Raw genomic sequence first — 21092 nt, 5'->3', positions numbered from 1 at the left:
TACCTCCCTTTTTTCCAAATGTTTTTTTCTGGTTTGTGGTATCTTATGCCTGAGGTTTTCAAAGTACTTTAAAAACTGCCACTGCCTTTACCGTCAGACCTTTTGTCCCAAATGTTGCCTTATTTTTCTGGTGTCTGCTGTTTCGTCAGTTGTTGACTGAACTTACAAAGGATTCCAGTGCCAGTGGCTCTTTTCAGTGAGCCAGCTGGACACCGTATTAATAGATTTAAAGTGAAGTTTCACAGTGCTTCTTCCCAGAAACTTCAAGAGCCATTTAAAATAGGACAGAAAGGTCCTGGGCTCAGGAACACGTGTTGGATTTCACCAAGGATCTCCATGAGCCATGAGCGTGACAAGTGACACAGCATCTGAGCTTTTTCCCCACTAAACCCCAGTGTAATTCAGGGGGATCATTTCCCACGCAGGTCACAGACTCGGCACTACAAGCAACTGATGTTTTCCATTTGACCTGCATCATAATCCTCTTGTATGGAAATAGCACAAACAAATCTATTGAAGACTTGGGCAAGAAGCCTGAAGTCCACTAAACCTTCAGGAAATGTAATGTTACAGGATTTTATAGCAAATGAAAATGCTGCAGTAATTTTTCTGGCCTTTATCGGTACAAGAAAAGTAACCCCACTTTGAAAGGGAAAGCACAACGAGGCACTGATGCACCATGTCTATGTCCTGGTGGCTCATGCAGGTGACTGTGCAGTCCAAAACCAGTGTGTCTGTGTCGCTGTGGCCGTCTGCCACCCAAACCTGCCTGGCCTGTGGGGCTACCGAGCTCAGGTGTCCTCCTGTGCTGACGTAGAAGCAGGACTTCAAATTCCACAACAGCTGTGGCTCATGGCAGGATCTCGATTTAATAAAGCAATTGCAGGAATAATTAAATAGCCATGCTAAGGGGAAGACTCGTGAGATTGACAAGGCTTTATTATATTAAATTTTGGCCAAGTTTTGCTGTCTCTAATAGGACATCTTTTCTTTTTGGATACTTTAAACAAACATGAAAAGCAAAGGTAACAGAAAAGGCTAAATTTTTTTTTTATTTTTCTTTTTTTAACAGGAGGAAAAATTATTTCAAATGGATCTCATAAGTGAGATCTGACTGCAAGTGCTCTTGGCCTGCAGCCTGGCAGTGTTACAGCCCTTCTACACATGAGCACAGCTAATTCTTGGTACCTTTATTCTTAGTGCAAGTACCTTCTGTAAAGCAAGGTACTTCTTCGTTTAAGAGAAATCAAAAAACTGGTTGATTCTGTTTTTCCTGTTAAATGCACTTGTATCCTCAGCCACACCCTTAGGGCTTAGCGTTCAGGCATAAATTATTTACCTGTGTGTTACTGTACTTAGCAGCTTGATACCTAACTGCTTTCAGTCAGGCTGTTGGATACACTAACTCCTGCTGTATTTATCAGTCCTTCAGCTGATGGTTTGGAGCTTGGTGGTACAATTTGTCTCATCTCCCTGGAAATTTGGAATAATTTTCTTGATTACTAAACTATTTATTTTTAAGTATCTAAGAATTCAAGTGAGCTGAATTGCAGTACTGTGAAATTCATGCTACAAATATCATGTGTGGTGAAACTTTTAAAAATGAAGTTCCTGATACAGTAATATTGTAGCCTAATGTTCTGTATAACTAAATAGTTGTATTAAATGCTATTTCACTGTTTCTAATTATTGCTATTGAAAACTTCAGTAGAGAGACCCAGATTTCCTTCTGTTGCTTTCCTTAGCAGGACACACAAATTCATATTGTCTTCATCAGAGCCAGCTAATGCCCTGCTGACTAGCAGGATTCAATTAGTGTCTCCCAGGGGGGTTGTAACACTGATTTGTGGTGCAGAGCAACAGAAGAATCCTGTCATCTGTTTATAGGCTTTAAATCAGCACTGCTTGGATTACCTGGGTCATTGCAAGCCACACATAACTTATGTTTTTTATGGTAAAGAATGTCCTATCTAAATATCATCAGCATTTATTTTATTGAGTGACGTCCTCAGTAAAAATAAGGTGAGCAGACTATAAATACATGTGATTTAAGCAAAAAAAAGAACTTGTTTGTTTGTTTAAAAAAACAGTGATATTAAAAGGAAAGAAAATTAGAGTCATTTGATTTTGCATACAGGATTGTAAAGCCCTCTACCGTGGCATTTCCTTGGGTGGGAAGAGTCAGGAGAACCATGTGTGTCCTCCTTTCTTATAGATGGGCAGAAGCCTTAAGTACTGGGCCAAAGCACACTGTCTGAAGCAGTTGGCCTATGATGCATCTGGCATTGTCTTTTATAGCTGTACTTTAATGTGGGTGCTGTGTTAGAAACCTGACTTCCAGAATGATGTGGACTTGAGAGGTGGTGACTGCCTGCCAGTGGGGCTGATCCTGCTCTCATGGAAACCAAGCCAGGCTCTTACCATCTTCAGCATGAAAACACTGGCAGCAGAAGGCACTTTACACTCATGACACGTGTCTCCAGAATGTTGCAGGATTGTTAAACGCCTTAAATGAGCACTTCTACAACCCATATATTTCTGTAGCTGCTGAAGTAACACTTTTAAGCTGTTTTTACATTGAATAGTAAACCAGTGACTGTAGCAACTCCTTTTTTTCTTATTTCAGAGAAGACAAGATTTGAATAGAAACAAGTGGGAAGTGTATATTACTTCAGATGGTAGCAGCAGTGAGAAAATCTAGCTAGCTGGAGCAGTGGGAAAAAGTCCATAATCCAAACCCACTTGTCTCCTGGAGCTCCTGATACTACTGTTGCATGCCACGTGGCCCAGAGCTTTATTCCCTGGTACCCTCTGCAGTGCATTCATAAACTGTTGCCCTACTCTGTGAAAAAGCTGGTGTGTCAGAAACCCAGCTCATCCCTGGGCATCCTTTGGGAGTCAGATGCTATTGCCCAGGACTTCCACAAGTCAAAATCTGAAAAAAAATGAATTGGTATTCAGAGAAAAACTATTAAAAGTACAGTTTAATGTGCCATTCTATTTGATTGTTTCTCTCTATCTTGTTTTGACCAGGTGGCTCTTAAAAAAATTCAGGTTTTAATTGCATGTTTGCTCTGCTGGCATAAATCCCTTCTTCTTCCAGTGCTGTTCATAGTCTAGTGAAACTGTTGTGGTTTTTGATGATAATGCCTAAAACTAGGAATGAGTGGAAGAATAACAACATAGCCTGAAAACTGTTGCAGATTAAATACTTACGGTGAATTCCCAGGAAGTGGGTGAGCAATCTTACTCTTGCAGCTTCATTAATTGGAAGGAGCTGTGTCCTCCAGAGGGTTGCCAAAGACATTGCCTCCAAAAGCTTCACGTGTTTGTAAAAGTGAAACAGAAAGAGGGAGAAAACTGAAGATGGCTGTAGCAATAGAAGCTGAGGTTTATTAAAATTCTGCACATACTTCTTATACGGCAGTCAGAGACAGGACAGTGTGGCTCTTATGCAGGATGGGAAGGGGCAGGGCACTGAGTTTTCCAAAAAGAAATGTGTTGTCATATTGGTGATAATACTTCTAAAAACAGAATTTTCAGGAGACGTCTTAGTGTGTTAATAAGTTAGATTCATTAAGCATATGTATGGTTTGTATAATGTTGTATAATGTTGAAATCACATAGGCTCTGATTTCAATGTTACTGATGAGCTGGAGTTTGGTTTTATGGGTTAATATATTTAGTAAAGTTGGGGAGGAGGGTATGCACCCAGCTGGAGGAGTGTATATAATAGTTATCTGCTAAATTTCAATATTCTTATAGCTAAAAGTTGAAAAAAATTGTGACATGTAAATGGTAAAGAGAGAAGGACAACTTTTCTCTCTGGTGAATAGATGAGCACATATATCCCAGGTCAATAAGAAGACAGGTTAGTGTTTGCTTTATAAAATTTGGATATCTAAGTTATGTGTTTTTCTGAGTTTAGAAAGTTTTCTCTTGAAACAGCAGATTGACAGAAGCTGAAAATGTGCCATGTAGAGGTTAACAGTGTATGGAGTGGCAAGAGGCAGCTATATATAGTCTTCAAGGGGTTTTGTGCCAAACTCAGGTCTAAAACTGCTCTCAACAAATTTATATTTTTACTATCTTCAAGAAGGTAATTCACTGTTGCCAGGCAGTTTTGTTTTTTTTTTTCAACAAAGGATTTTGTAGTCCTGCATATAACACTGCTATTTCTAGAAAGAAGCTGAGATCTTTTGTGTAGGTATGCCTTAGGAAACTAGCATAATACTGAAAATTAGAAGTTCAAATTCAGTTCATTCTTAAACATGGTGATGATGTCAGACTTTTTGAATATGCTAAAGCTTTTTAATTGTTCGCTTTTTGTAGGGATGCTGAATTTGGAAAGGGTTTGTTTCCCACTTAAGCAGTACCAGGTGCTTCTTAAGGCATCTCATGAAGTGATCTTCTTCATCTGGATGTTGAGACCAAGATTTTGAAATCAGGCTGAGTGTTCTTGGCATTTTGATTCTAACCCAAATATATTTATTAATATATGGTTCTTTGTGAACAAAGGAGTGGTGTTGTGCAGCTCTTCAGGTTTAGGGTCTGTTGCTCTTCAGGGGAAGAGTCTGGGATATAAGTCCTATGAGGAGTGGCTGAGGGTACTGGAGTTATTTAGTCGGGACAAAAGATGGCTCAGGGGACACCTTATTGCTCCACAACTACCTTCAAGGACATTGTAGTGAGGTGGGAGTCGGCCTTTACTCCCAGGTAACTAGAGATAGGACAAGAGGAATTGTCTTTAAGTTGTACCAAGGGAGGTTTAGGTTGGATATTAGGAAAAGTTTTTTCACTGAAAGGGGTGGTTAAGCATTGGAACTGGCTGCACAGGGAAGTGGTGGAGTCACCATCCCTGGAAGCATCCAAAAACCAAGTAAACATGACACTACATGACGTTGTTTAGTGGGCATGGTGGTATTCCGTCAAAGATGGGACTTGATGATCTTGGAGGTCTTTTCCAACCTTAATGATTCCAGGATTCCATGATTCTGTATGGAGCGTACCTATAGCCCTAGAGTAACGTCAGATGGGAGGGATCTGTGAGGCTCCTGTGGTCCAGCCCCTGGCTTAAAGCAAGTCCAGTTTGAGCAGGCTGCTGATGGCATTCATTTAATATGTTTCTGATGATGGAGATCCAACAGCCTCTGAACAGTGTGTTCCAGCATTGAACAAGCTCAATTTTTTTTTCCTTATATTGAGTTGTCATCTCCCATGTTCCAGCTTATGTGTGCTGCCTCTTGTCTTTTCACTCTGTGCCTTTGAGAAGAGCATGGCTCCAATTCCATATGCACATCATCAGGTAGTTTTAGACAGCAATAAGATCTCCCCTGAGCATTTTAAGGCTACACAGGTACATCTCCTGAAGCCCTTGTCCATGTATCCCGTGCTGCAGCTCTGGACCTGGACACCTTCCCTCATCTCTCCCCAGTAAATCTTGTCCTGAGGAGCCCAAGATGGTACCACTGCAGTCTCTTAAATAAGGAACAGAAGGGAAGATCTCATGCCTGGACCTGCTGACTACACTAATGCATCCCAGGATTTGGTTGGCCTTTGCTGCAGGGACACTCAGCAGGCTCATATCCAACATGGTGTCCACCAGGACCACTACATCTTTTTATGCTTTTCAGCTGATTAACCCCTGTGGTGTACTGGTGTATGGGGTTGTTCTTCCCTGGTTTGAGGACTTAGCATTTACCCTGGGTAAAATTCATGTAGACAGTAGATAGCACATAATATCTACTTTGTATTATCAGTTTTAACCCCCTGGGTCGAATTTGTCCCTATGGAGCAACCTTGAGGGATGTGATTGTACCAGGTACAAGTTAGAGCAGAATTTGATCCTTAGGTCCTTAGGTTGCAGTCTGACATTACACCTGACCTAGTGTAACTGCAGTCAGCTACTGAAATTAATAGCTTTGTTCTCCCCACAGCCCTGACAGTATATGCTTCTGTTAATTTTTGTATATCAAATTTAGTTGACTGTTCAGCCACAGAGTCAGACTGGCAGTATAAAGAATAGAAGGCCATCTATCTGCTCTGAATAAAACTTAATATTTTCTTTTGTCCCAGAAAGCTTGAAATGACTTGCCCACAGCTGCATAGATTGAGGCATGGTGCAAAAAAGGACAAGACAAGGACCTGACTGTCAGCACACAGTTAACCCTGGATTAGGCTGATGATGATTTGATGTTTTACAATATAATTTTTTTTTATGACCTCCTTTTTTTTTCTGGGTTTACTAATATTGTAGGCAGATTGCTAAAACAAAATTCATTGGGAAATGAATCATAGATGTGTTAAAATTCTACAAGCCATTTCAGAGAGCTGCTTTAAAGACACTCTTAATTCTCATTTTAAAAATAGATTATCCAACTGTGAAAATCTCACTGAATATTTATTAAAGGATAAGTAGCTAATTAAAACCCTGTCCTGGTTTCAGCAATACCTAACAATGTTCAGTGGGTGACTGGTGGTGAGATATCATTGCATTTGAAGGCAGATACACTGTTCTTACTCTAAAATTCTATATATAGTCCTGCTCACAAGTTAAAGAGCTCAGAAACTGAAACCTTGTTAATTGACTGATACCACCTTCTGTTGTGCCTTCACTCCTATTGGCGTTGAAATTCTCAAGCAGAGCTGCTTGTGAAAGGGAGAGGTCAGCTGTTACAGAAATACTGACAAATGTGTTGGGTATGAATTCTGGATTTCCAGTGAACAAGACAGTGAAGCAAACTCTGAGACTTATTTATGGGTTTGGAAGACTTGTGAGGGAAGGATATGTCTGTCTGTACCTTCCTTTCCAAGGAAGATTTTTTTGGGGTTTTCTAGGTTGAACATGTTTGGTTTCCCACACAAGGTATCTTGCAGATTTGGAAAACAATAAAGAATTGAAATTATTGCCCTGTCCCATTGGAATGGAAGGGCACTGTGATTAGCTACTAAACTCTTAGAAAATAAACCAAGTATGATGTGTTTATGGGCTAGGAAAGCCCCCACATGCCCTGCCCTCTGAGGAAACTCTGTGACATGCTGTGGTGCCTGTGAGCTTTGGTCTGTTTGTAGGTGTCATCTACCTGGTTCTGTCTTTGAGCCATAGGAGGTCAGTTATCATATTCTTCCCTTCTGGTTTTAACTTATTTCTTGTTAGATTGTCTAGTTGCTTAATGTAGATGCCAGTTCTAAGTGGTCAGTCCCTGCTTCTAGTTTACTTGCTACTTGGTGCATCTGTTTAAGATGGGCTTCTCTGTTCAGCTGGAAGTTCAGCTGGATCTTTTTTAGGCATATCTCTGAGTCAATAAGATATATTAACCTCACCTCTGACTACTGCTCTTAATATACCATATACAAGACTGCTCAGTAGTCATGGTCATTCTTTAGAGCAGTGAATTGCTCACAGCTCCCAGTACATCACCATCCCCAGGATTATTAATGGTGCGAAGCCTTCTGTTTTACTGAGACATCTCATGAGAGCCTGGTTGGGTCATTAGCTGAGTCCCAGTCTTGGTGTCCATACAGACTTTGGCAAAACACTGTTGAAGGTAATATCCTGCCCAGGGCATGCAATTGTGCATAAGAATGAAAGATGCCAGAGTAGTTGTGTGGCAGTGAGTGTAGTGTGATTGTATCAGTGGAGCAGGTTACTGGTTTTGTGGGGGTTTAATCTGGAGCAGATTATCAGTGTTTATAATAACTCTATGTCTATCTGTAAATCAAGGTGAGATATCTTCTTGAAAACACGTAGGAGATCAATTACAAGTTCTTGTCTCAGTTCTGGAACAGTTGACATGCCTTGGCTTGTGTCTTTTATGTCAATTAATAGTGCTAAGTTGTAGACTTGATTCTGTAATATTTTGTTACAATGAAAACATGATTAAATGGTTTCTTTCACATTGGCAGTAGAAAACTAGGACAGCATTTTAATTATATTACTCCATTTTTGAGACAGTTTTTGGTAATTAGTCATTAATTTGTATTATCTGTATGGAATTATATCACATTTACTAATTTTTATTCAAATGTATGTACATTCATTTGAATAAATTCTGGGTTGGACCAGATGAGCTCCAGAGGTCCTTTCCAAACTCAACTTTGTTGTGATGTTCATGAAAACCTTTTATTATTCCACGTATTAGAAGCTTCTCTGACTTAAAGAAATATAAAAATCTGTTACAAAACAGTTATGACTAAAAATAATTATTTTTTCTTTACATAAGACATGAGCTTGCTGCTGCTGGATTGCTGCAAGACAGGACAGACTCACTAGAGTGTGGCTACATCACATCCTGTCTGTCACACTAGAGACAGTGTTGTCTTCTGATTAGGTTATTGACTAAAATTCATGGTAGAAAATCCTCTCCTAAATTGATGGAAATTTAGGACACCTAGCATGGCGTTGGGGCTGTTTATGCCAGAATCATACATGGAGCATTTAGTTGTGTCAAAGATCAAAACAATTTTAAAGTCTATTTCCATAAAATGTTTTTCCTTACCTTTAGGTAAGTGAGGAGGTTGCAGGTATTTGGAGTATAAAGTCATTAGCACAGGGAAAAGAAAAGGTGAAAATCAGAATTCATTATCAGATATCCAAAAATATAATAATATTTAAACTCCATGTGTCCTCATGATTTTTGAATTATTGCCAATGGTCCAAAATGGATGCCAGAGCTGAACACTTATTTAGCTGATTTGAAATAGATTTCAGTAACATTATATAGAAAGAAAGGACAGCATTGCTTTTGTTCTCTATCTTCATAATAAATTTCTTTTAAATGCAATTCAAATGTAGAATAAGCCACTCTTAGGTGGTTTAGGGAGCAAAATAATGTTTAAGTTTAGGAAGAAGTATCTTCACTACAGCTCTTGTAGTGAGACAACCTCTCAATTGGTATGAATTTGATAGCATTTGTGGGGAAATGCCATGCAGAGTTTTAATGAAATGCTAATGAAATAATCTGATCAGATGGAACTCACCATGAGGCAGAAGGTCTGTGTTATGTTTGTGCCCCACTTAAGCCATATTTTGATAGCTTGCTTGGGATTTAGTTGGACATGAGCTTTGGGTGGAGTGAAATGTGTTTCTAAATCCTCACCATCCCTTGCTGCATATGAAGTGATTTGTCCATCTGGTCCCCTTAGAGAAAAAACCTCAGCAGTTTCTGTGCCCAAACAAGAAAGCACACGGCGGAAAGCTTTTTGTTTTAAGGACATTGATAAAAAGGAAGGATTTAATTAAGTGTAAGGAGAGCTGTTGTTGAGTAGAGCAAACAAGTAATGTAGACACTGTGGGTTTTATAACTGGCATACGTTTTCTCCTTTGAATGTTCCACCAGCATTTGCTTTCGGAGCACATAGATTAAGAGAAGGACCTTGATATGGTAAAAGTTGGGAGGAAAAGTGCTGGTTTTTTAATGTAGAAAAGTCATCACTCTCATGTAGCATTTTAACAACATAAGAGCAACCACATTTGCCTGTACTTACTCCTTGTAATGCCAGTTTTATTTTCATTCTGTAACTGATCCTGTTAGCGATCAACCCTGGCCGATACTATGTTTCTTAGGTATACAAGGATTTGGTCTTGAGTGCTCATTGTGTTTTTGTATCTTTAGAGATTTATTTTTTTTTCCCTAAGAAACTGTAGAATCTGAATTTGCAATTGTCTGTTTGATATGTCCCTTTGATACTTTAGCCTCCATGTGGCTGGAAAACCATGAACGAGAAGTGAGCAAGCAGAGAAAAAGAAGCCAGAGTAATAATCAGTTCTTTAATGGAAAGATATTTAATTTCGATAAAGGCATGAGACTGTAACTGGTTTCCTTTTGTTTGCACTGTTGTAGGTTGCCTTTCCCTGCAGGAGACCGGGTAACTTTTAACGGGAAGGAGTGCATCTGCCAGAAATGTTCCCTACCGCCTTCCAGCAGCACTGGCTCTTTCCCTGTACAGAACCTGCGGAGTAAGTAGAGATTTCTGCTGTTTTCAGTCTGTACATCATAGTCTGCACAGGCTTAAGGAACAGAATTTTAAACCAATTTGTGTAGCTGGAACTTCTACCACTACGCTGCGCAAGAGGTGTCATGAAATACAGTGTAGTCAAAATAGGTGAAAAAGTGTATGGTGGTTTTCCGAGAAAGTCTGATATTAAAAAGAAACACAGATGGTGTCATTACAGGATTTACAATACACAGACTGTCTCAAAAAATTTGGTTAGAACTGAACTAAATCAAATTATTCGGAGAAAAAAATAATATGGATGTTAATATTTTTGAGGATTTAGTCCAAGTCTGGCTAAAATAAAATCTAATGTGAGATTTAATAATTTTTAAGTGTTCCAGAAAATACAGTGACAGGACTGCATGGCTAGTTAGTACATAGGAAGGATTTAAATGTATGAAATGTGACCAGGGGACATTCACCTTGACCTCAGTACTATTGCGTACTAGCAGAAGATACAAACACTACAAAGAAATGTCGTCTTTTCACACCAGATTTTTTTTGCAGTAGATCATAGAGTGGTGGTGTTGCTTTGAACTCTGTTTCTTTGCTGTTTAGCTCATGAAGTGCTGCCATGCTCTAAGAACCCACAACCTTTACATAATTAAACAGCAGCAGCAATTCAGTTAAACAACAAAGACAGAAATACTTTTATTGATTATCACATCAAGCTGGATTCAGCATGGCTAAGGAAGGGTCCCATGGATTGCTCAGCTTCCTGTAAGGAATCCAACCCACTTCTGGGAGAAATCTCTCCCTTTTTATTCTGTTTTCTTTTTTCCCCCCACATTTCTCTTCAGAAGTTTTCACCATCTCCTCTCTACATCTTCTTAGCAAAAGCTGCTGTGTGGATGCAGTGAGAGATGTTCTGCTGATTTTCTCTTGCTAATGCCATTCTCTTTTGGGGAGGGGATCACTCCCTCTGTTAGCTGCTTTCTCTACTCACCTAATCAAGAGGTGGATCATCCTTAGCCATCATTGCTGACTGCACTTGCAAATCCATACTTTAATGGCCCATCATCTGTTTGTCTCCTTGTCCTATGGGAAAAGTGCCTTTGACTTTAATGAACATTATTTGCCCGGTTGAGTAACTGTCAGAACAAGTTCATTTGATTATCTGTGATACAGAGTCCTTTAATGTATTTACATTCCCTTTCTCTGTACTCATACACACACCACGAAGAGTTTTTCTTACATTGCACTTCCCCAGCTCTCTCGGGTCACTGCACCGAGTCTCCCCAGCACACTGGTACCTGCAAACCTCAGCAAACCACTTGCCTCTGAAGGAAACAGCACTGGAAGCATATGTTTGTAGCAAAACCTGACCTTGGAAAAGGAAGGTTTAGCCTTTCCTCAAATTAAAGCTCAAACATATTTATTTAAACCTCAAATACATGTCTGCTTTAAATCTCACTAGAAATGGATGAAATCTTTCCAAGTGACAATACACAGAAAGTTAGTGAAATATCTAAAAAGATAATAAAGAATTTGGCAACAATGAGATTAATATATAATATGTGAAAGAGCAATATGTAATACCACTTGTTTTCCAAGCACTCAATCCTTAGGCTAGAACCAGTATTTCAGGAGTAAACAAGCACTATCAGAGACACCCTGGTTGAACTGGAGAAATGAAAGTCCAGGATGGCTGGCTGTAGCTATGCTACATATTACATAAAGCAGTGAATGGTGTATCTCCTTGTTTTAACAACAGCTTTCTTGCAAAAGAGCTTTAAAACAATTCTTTTTAATAGTGCATAAAAACATATGACTTTCAAGCAAGCTTATTCAAGGAACAATTAGTACGTTGACCCACCATTACACTGATTTTGTTCCTGTGTCAGAACTTCCTGATACGTACCATTTGGGCAAATACGTACCATATTTGTTTCATTTTATAAAACACTAGCTCTGAAAACCTCTTGTGACAGTGTTGATGTTGAAAGAGTATTCAGGAAAGAATATCAACATGTAGCAGCAAATTGATGTGTTCTGCAGAGTTATTGGTTGAAATTAGTTGAGTCACCAAAGGATGCTGCTTCCAAGATGGAAAGAAAAGGACGTCGCATCAGTAGGCACTGTTGGCATAGAAACCACAATATTTGTTTGTAATTATCTGGAATTTAACAGCAGTTGGGAATAAAAAGTAGCTCCAAAAATGCATTTCTGTCCACCTAAGCTTAAACCAGATGAAAGGCGAATGACATCTGAGCACATGGTGTTTTATTCAGTTTATGAAATAAACCCTCAACCAGTGAGATTAAATTAGATTACCAGATGAATCCCCAGTGCAGGAGAGATCACAAGCAAATTTCTGATTGCAGTTAAACAATAGATACTACAGAATACTGCAGGGGCTAAATCCAGGCACACACCCAAATGTTCTTTTTTATTAGCAAAACTCAAATGTTCTGATCTGTGGTGCACACGCTTTTGTGCTAGGCTAGTTTCCACGTATTGGTGCTCTACAGGGTAACATTAGACACATTATTGCTCTCTTAATCCATTCCAAATCCACTAAAGGAAAATACGAACTATCCTTTATTGTTGTGCTCTCAGAAGTGAAAAATTTACAATTGCACTTACAGTGTCTCATTAGGGTCATGTAACCAACTAAATGGAATCTTAAATCAGAAAGTTTTTAAGAGGGCTATTCAAATGTTTTAATGACATTCTAGGTTTGGATTTCTTTCTTAATAACTAGATAAATCTTTTTTAATGCTTTTGTGTATCTTTCTCTCCGTGCAAGAGATTGTTGTGTTTTGGGGTTTTTTTCTCTTCTGGCATGTCTAAATGATTGTTTTTTGGGGTTTGTCTTTTCTCTAGCAAATTTTTGGCATGCCTGAAAAATTTCTAAAAATACTGGGTTTTTTTCCACATAAAATGGAAGCTATTTTTTGGAGGATTACTGATACTAGAATCAGTTTATCACTGGTACTTATCCCTATTTTTTCGCATATTCTGACTATTTTAACATTTAGTAAGAAAACTATACATAGACAGTAAATCTGCAGAGTGAAGAGTAAATGAGTGAAGGACCTTGTAAGCTATTAGAGGGTTGATTTAGGATATAGAGAACCAGATCCAAATCCTATGTCTACGTAACATCTCTAAACAGGGCACTTACTGGTAGACTGTTTGTGTGGAAACTGAGTGTAGATTTGGATTTTACTAGTTCAGTCAAAAGCATTTATTGTTACAAAAAGAGGCAACCAAGCCCCCCAAAAATCTTGTTCTCAATTACTTTTTCTGAGGAGCCTTATATAAGTGAATTTCTCTAAATAATAAATATGTAGCCAGCCATCACTTTTACATATTAAAATGTCACTATTCCTCAGGAATTTGTAATACCTCTTAACTAATGGTGTGTTTTTCCTGTTTACAGGAAATTTCATATCAGAATTTCAGCTTGGATTTTTTAATGCTTGCTAAAAGAATTTTGGAATGATAAGTAAAGCTTGCAGAGCAGTAGGCAAAGTGTAATATGAAAAATCAATTATTTTTTAAAATCTAGGTATTTTTTTATTTATTTTATTAGGCTGATTTGCCCAATAAATGCTTGAAAAATTGATTATCAACATTTCACGTTTTAAACACGGTATAAATTAATTAAAATAAAGCCCGAGTCTCTAGGAAACTTAAGTCATCAGCTTTTTTCTTTGAATGATTCATGTCTTCTAGCAATGTGAGGGCATTATTAGGGCAGCAGCACTTGTCATCCCTCAGTGAGCAGTGTTAGAGCCCACGTGAGCTGTTACCAGGACACCGACAGATCCTTGTACTGCAGTAACCAGCACTGTTGCATGACCACTTAAAGTGTGTGATTCACTCATATTGGATTTTTCTCTTGCAGATTGTGGGGGTTGTGGTTCAGAAATAAAAAATGGGCAGTCCTTGGTTGCCTTGGACAAACATTGGCATTTGGGCTGTTTTAAGTGCAATACGTGTGGCAAGCTACTGAATGCAGAGTACATCAGCAAGTAAGTTGAGGAGCATTTTCACCTGTTTTCATCGTTCTTTTAATGCCAAATAATTCGTTTATCATTCTGTATCCTTTAGTTTTTATTTATGTATATTTGGAGATATACAAGAGATTAGAGACTGTTGTCTAAATTATTATCTAAATTGTATTAAAAGCATAAAAAATGAAATAAAGAAAAGTAGAATTTTAAGTTGTCCATTTACCTGGAATGGTACTTGACAAAGCATCTGTGCTATAGAAAATCAATGGGTGGAGTATGTTTCAGAGCCCCATAGATACTCCCTTAGTCATCTATGACTTTGCTCTGGGCAATGCTGTAATGTGAACAAGCAGAGACTGTCCTTTCCATGTGTTTTACATAAGCAGAAATGTTCATCAAAAGTTCATTAGGGATGTACATACCAAGCTTTTCTGCTGCTCCAGACCCTTGTGCTGTCAAATTTGGACTGAACGTGATGACAGCACTGAGAAACAGCACAAAGCACGCACACAGACCAAGTCCCATGTCAACACCCTCATCAGGCTGGTGAGATACAGGGCTTTCACTGGCCAAGGCACCTGGGATTAATTTCTGCTTCAGAGAAGTGTGTTGATATGTTGAAATTTTCTTAAACAGCAAAGTAACTCAATCACCAGTGCCCAGAGATGATGGAGTTTCATAGCCCATGTCCCACTGACTTTCAACAATTCTTTGGATTTAGATTAATACAAGTATAACATTTAATTTCACAGCTTGCACTGGAGAAACAATATTTATGAAAAGGGTGTTCTTGAATAAGGTTTTGCATTAACTCAAAAGTTGTGCTACTCTGCTGCATTTTGGTACAGTCCTTTTTTGGCTTGTTATTTAATAATAAAACCTCCATAAATTGTAAAGATATAGTTATTGTGAAATCCTCTTTTTAAAAAAGCTAAATGCCAAACAAAATAGCTCATGAGAAGAAACATCCTGGCTTCAATTAATTCAATTAATTATTGTGGTAACTTATAAGTTAGTCTCTAAGCAATCCAACTTGTATGCTATAAAATTAATTTCTATTCTTCTCCAGGGAAATGTCTGATAAAATTATTCCTCTGCTAATAAATCTGTCTGATCATGGGCTGTTTTAACATAACAAACTGAACATATTTAACTATATTTAACTTGCACTTTGAAACAGGAGAAGAGTCTGCAGTTTGTTTTCATTCATCAGTTTAATGGTCTACATGTAAAATTTTGTAAAATTATAAAACCTAAATTTAACAGGTTCTCTTCAGAGCAATAATCCAAGTGTTCCGGTTCTGACATTTTAGAAAGGCTGACTCCAGTTTTTATTCTTCATATCTTTAAGTTGTGCATTATCTTAACTCACTTGTGGGGGTGAACTAGCTGGTCACATCATGTGTGAACACACTGCAACATCTCTTCTGCTGCTCCAGCTGAATTCTTGTAGGCATAGTTGGCTCTTATGGACCAGGTTCCCGAGATGGGTAATCCATGCCTGTCTTTAAGCAAGTCCAGTCAAGAATGTCAGTACACTTAAATGTTAACCAAAACTTGGTTTACAGACAAGACAGTTGAGAAATTACTCTGCTCAGTCTCAGCTAAAGGATTAGATAATATATGTATCAGATGATTGGATGAATTAGATGGCAAGTAAAGAGGGAAAGAATAATATGTAGAAATAACTATTTTTTCCAAAGAGGGGGAGACACATGGAAGACATTAATGGGTAACAATATTAAACAGATGGTGTGAGGGTTTCAGAGACCAAGTATCATTACAGGGAGGGAGGCAATGGCTGAATTCAGCAACAAGCAGGAAAGTAGGATCATGGTAGACTCTAAAGGGCCAAAAGAGTTTGTTAACTATTCAGTTCTTTACAAAGTTAGTATAAGAGTATTTGGTAGGCAGGAAAGTCCATTAATACCCTATGAAGTGTTGAAGCATTAACAGATTTTAGATGTGTAATCTCCTGGTGAACTGTAAGCCTACATAAAGCAACTTCTGTTGGCCTGTTGTTCTTCCCTAGGGATGGTGTCCCATACTGTGAGACGGACTATCATGCAAAGTTTGGTATCAGATGTGACAACTGTGAAAAGTATATCACAGGAAGAGTGCTTGAGGTAAGGAGAAACTGTCATTCAAGGACACCTCAAAGTGTACAAAAAGACTTGCTCTTTTGGGTGTAGTCCTGTGCTCACAAATGAGTGTTCATGCAGCAGCTTAATGTTACTTTCATAATACCAGGATCTTCTGTAATTTTTTGTTTGTTTGTTTGTTTCTTCTGTTAATGATTTGATAATACACAGACTCCCTAAATGGATATTTGTGGTACTGGAGAATGTTCAGGCAGCAGAAGTAATAAGTGAATGTGTTATCAGGCACATTTTAATACTTGCACTAAATTCACTTGTAATTTCTGCTTTTTGGTTCTGTTTTATGTTCCCCAAAGATAGGATGAAGCTGTTGAAAAGTAAGATGAATAATTTGAAGTGTATTTTTGCACTCAAAAAGGAGCTGTGTTGCAGGGATTTCCTTTAGTTTGTTGTTCTAAGAAGCAGGAGGTTGTTTAGCGTAGGTGCATGTTTATGGATTATGCAGAAATTTCCATAAAACTGACCCAGGGTCAGAAATTAATATATTGCTTTGATCTGAATAGAATCTATCCTTGGATCTAAGTGTATTGTTATTTTATCAATGTCTTTGATTATCCACTTTTTCTTTCTGCTTTTCCCTGTATCTTGTGAAATCTTAACAGTACTAAAGTTAGGAAGAGGTTCTCCAGGTTGCTCAGTTCACTCCTTTCTCTTTCTCACTTAAGAAAGCCTGGAGAAGTCTCAAGGGACTTCCACCAGAGAAAGATCTGCTAGGAGTTGTACAAAGGCTTAACTATTCAAGTGGTGGACAATTATAGCTGGGAAGGAACCGAGGAGCAAGTGTCCATCCTAGATGAGAATCCATATTAGATAGGATGATATGGTATTAGCATTAGGCTTGGGAGGCTCTTCCATTTTCAGAAGTTTTTACAGACAGAAAACAAACTTCTAATAAGAGTATAAAGACAGATTTCTCACTTTTTGCAGATGATTGTCTCAAGTGGGAGAGGCAAAACAAAAGACACAATGAAAGGCAGTAAGAGGGGGTGAGCTTTGAAGGTGAAGGTAATTAAGAGAGAGATGAGTGCAAAGAGTCAAAGCTACAGCAAATTTGAGGTGCACTCATAGCAGGTTACAAGGAGTGATAAATACTGACATGGGAGAAGAACAGAAGAGAAGCTTCAGTTTATTTACTGACTCTTGGCTTCACAATATTGTGTTTCTGTCCTGGTTCTTACCTTGAAATATCTGTGAAAAAATACTCTTTTTATTTGGTAATATTTTACCCACAGTATGGTTAAACAATAGCATGTGATGTGATGTGATTAAGAACTGTGTCCTTACTGTCTCTGTGGATGATAAAAAGGAAAAAAAAGTTCTGCATAGTAACAGTACTGAGTTGGATGTGTGGGACCTGGGAGCAGGTGTGGCTGTAGTTGTTTCTTCTGACTACTTGGTGAGAGTGTACTGAACAGGAGGAGAGTTCCTTGTTTTTATTGTAGATAGACTGTAACAAACTTGAGAAAAGTTAATTCTTTAAAGCTGTGGTAGGAATTTTACCATAACTGATTACATATGTCACTGTAGTTCTGGGTGATGTTTTTCATTTGTGTGTATGTGTCCCTTTCTTCTCCCCTCTCCAGTGTTGCTCTGATGACAGCACTGTAACGCTGATTCTCATCTGACTTTGGTACTGGTTCAGGCTGGGAGCTACTTTGATTGGTCTGTGGCATTTAACTTTGTTAAAAATACAGATAGAAGATTCCGAAACCTTTTTTTTATAAAAAAAGGATGTGGAGAAAGGACTTTGACAAGGCAGAGAAGTGTCAGATAGTGTCACTATGAAACAGGAAAGATAGGATGAAATTAGTATGAAGCAGGCAATGGATTTGAAGAGTTAAAATGATATTTAATGTCTGGAGACTTGTTAGAACTTGGACATTTTATGGTCTGTAAACTTTTTTTCGTAGGATTGTACACAATTTTTTGTTTTGTGTGCAACAAATCTAATGAAGCCCTGAATAAAAGTACACATGGTATGTCCTAGCATTCTGCTGTCACAAAAGGTCCTGTTCCTCATGACATCTCCCACAATACTTACTCTCATCCACTCTGTTTTCCCATGACATATCTCAAGATATGTATTTTTTTACCTTCCCACTGCCTGTTTACAAAAGGTGACATGCATTGTGAGCCTTCTTCCGTGGTGATCAGCGTGTGATTTCCATGAGTCTTTGGAGCACTGTAAGGGATCACTTAAAATGGCCTTTGAGTTTCAGTGTTGACCATGGAGAGCAGCCGGATGAGGAGGTAACACACACACCTCATTTCATTAGGAAGGTAGACAAGAAGTCATGGCCTGAGCAAACAAATGTGAGAGAACACAGAGAGCGTATCCATAGCTAATGTGGTTAAGTCATTTGTTGTTTGTCTGCAACAGATGGAATTGGGGCTGATCTCTTCCGTCTGTCTGGTATTGGTATAGAACTTGATGTGTGTTTGTCACCAGCAGGCTAGTTGATGTGTTTGTATATCTCCTGGTCAGGAGGACAGAAAAAAATACGAAGTGGCCATGGCTGGTTTTCATAGTAGGACATTTTCTTTGTGGAATTGTCTGGAATCCTGAAACATTTTTTCAAAACGTCAGTATTCCTTTTTACCATCTTGAATATTATGTGGAGTACACAGAAATAATAGGGCAAATTGCTATTAAAGTGGGGGGAATTTTTGACAGCAGTAGTTATTAGGCAGAGGAATAGTCTCCCAAGGGAGCTGCTGGAAGCTGTCACTTAGAAAGTCTTATAACAAGATTGGACAAGGCACTGGAAAATCTGTGATAGGGAACAGTCCTGCAATGACAAAGGGAGGGACTCTATGACCTAATAGGATTTTTTCCATCTCTGATGTCTGTGATAATGTCAGGAGGACAGCTGCTTCCACAATTATTCTGTGCCCAGAAATGATAATATTGTCTCCCTTTCCAACACTTGGTTTTTTTAAGTGTTTGTTCAGCAGAGAGGAAGGGAGAGTCAACTAGTGTGAGTTACTGATAAGTTATAAAAGTATGGCTGTTTTTGTAGGTTGTCAGCCAAATAAAATGATGACTTAGTTACTTAAATTCTTCTTTCAGCCCATTTTCTGGGGGCCAGATTCATTCCATCTAGTAAATTGGCTTAAACACAGGATAACTTTGTTTATAATTCCTTTCTTGTTTCTCTCTTCTCCTCCAATCCACCTTGGCTTGCCCTCAGTCTCCCAGGGAACTTGTACTGGAAAAGCTATGAAAGGGGCTGAGCAGTTCATTTATGGAGATGATAAATTCTTCTATTGCTTTTAGAAGTAACAGTTTTGCTGTTTTTACAAAAAAACCTGCCCACAAGTGCATTTATGGGCAAGGTTTGATTTGCTTGTGAAGCATACAGAGCACTCTTAAATGCAATATCTGTTCTCCCCTAGAAATTGCTCTGTTTTGCCCCTGACTGTATGTATTGATAAACCTGCCAGCTTAAGTGGGGACCAAGAGGTCACTGGAGTTTACTTTAATAGTTTGACTTAAAATGCAGTATGAGTAAAAAAAGGTTTATTTCAATGCTTATGCTATATCTCTGTTGCCAATTCTGCAATAGTTAAGATCATGCAATAACACAGAAAGTAAACACATTTTAAAATAACAAGCCACTGATTTTTATAACCAGCCATTTCCCTTTTGTCATGTTGCAATATATTTCTCTGCATCTAACACTAAAAATATTTTCCCCTTTTTTTTCTATCACAAGCAGTTATTTATTAGTTAAAATCTCATAGAAATAGACAGGTGTTATTGCCTTTTTCTTTAATATACCATATTTCTCATGATAATTCAGTGCCTGATGCGAACTCCTTTAAATCAAGAAAACGCTTTTCATTTATTTCCTCATTTTTAATCTAGCTATGCTTTGCTTGGAGGAGGCAGAGATGTGTTGCCTACCTCCTGGTTCTTCCCACACAGCAGACTGTGCAGAGGTTTGGAAGGCTGTTATTTTCTCCCCTTTAATTGATGAACTCGAAGGAGAATTTATAGAGAATAGTGTTAGTTCCTTTCGACTTTTATTTTGCAAAACTGAATGAACCAAGTTCTCCTCTGCTCATAAAATCAGCTCCAGGTTTTCTGATGATGCCAGTGGACCTTTTCACTGTTGATTCCTCACTGGAACCACTGTCTCTCAGCATGGATGAAGATTGTACTCCAGACAGTGCCTCACCACTGCCTTTTGTGGTGATAGCGATCCCTTCCACTGTTTCTGAAGACAGACTTTCCTTGGTATACCTCACACTGATGTGATTTTTGCCTGTGACTTTGTTAACATTGACAGCCCATAGCAAGATTATTACTTGGGAGATTTTCTCTTCATCTGCTGTGTCAGCTGGTGGTTTCCTACATTGTTAGAGGAAGCCTCCATATCCAAAAATAGCCTCCTGGGGATGTTTTGATGGCAAACACAATATAGGCTGTGAAGGGGGTCGTGATTGCTTGGCTAGGCAACTGCATCCCAGTGATGGCCAAGCTGAGCTGCCTTGTATCATCCAGCCACTGCCAACTGCACTAGGAGCTGATGGATAAGCTGAATCTCCATCACTGCTAGCTGGTGTTTTTAATTTCATGTGAATAAAAGTTGACAGTGTAGCACGTTGGAAATTTTAGAATGACTTTCGGAAATGCCTCCGGGGCTTATTTATATGCAACCCAGCTGCTTCTGTAAGCTCTGACAGGTACTTTCAGCACTTGACTTTTGTCTACAACTGTCCCATGATTTCCAGCTACATGACTGTGGTGTAAAAGTATCTTACAAGTGCTGGTGAAAAGCGCTCTATCGCTTACAGCAGTTGGACCCATCTTTATGTTTAGTATTTGACATCCTAAGATGGCAACATGGCACTCAGTTTATGTGAAGGAAGAAAGGGTTAACATTTTACTGGTTTACATGTATGTGTAAATGTCTAGAAAGACATAATCAATGTATGTTTTTAAAATCTATTAATCAAAGCCACATGTTAT

At 38.5% G+C, this 21092-nt stretch overlaps 1 protein-coding gene across 1 annotated transcript in view; it reads left to right on the top strand.

Annotated features, from left to right (window-relative positions):
• Positions 1-21092, top strand: part of ABLIM2 (actin binding LIM protein family member 2) — a 139466-nt gene that overhangs the window by 52640 nt on the left and 65734 nt on the right. Inside the window, 3 exon segments of the mRNA XM_051798339.1 lie at positions 9843-9958; positions 13850-13976; positions 15991-16084. Of these exon segments, the coding sequence (XP_051654299.1) occupies positions 9843-9958; positions 13850-13976; positions 15991-16084 (337 nt within the window).

The sequence above is a fragment of the Manacus candei genome, unplaced genomic scaffold (genome assembly GCF_025592945.1).
Source record: "Manacus candei isolate 608988 ecotype Guabito, Panama unplaced genomic scaffold, ASM2559294v1 h1tg000048l, whole genome shotgun sequence".
In the NCBI taxonomy this organism is placed as follows: Eukaryota; Metazoa; Chordata; class Aves; order Passeriformes; family Pipridae; genus Manacus; species Manacus candei.
The sequence above is the reverse complement of the archived record's forward strand: the minus strand, read 5'-3'. Positions and strand labels throughout refer to the sequence as shown.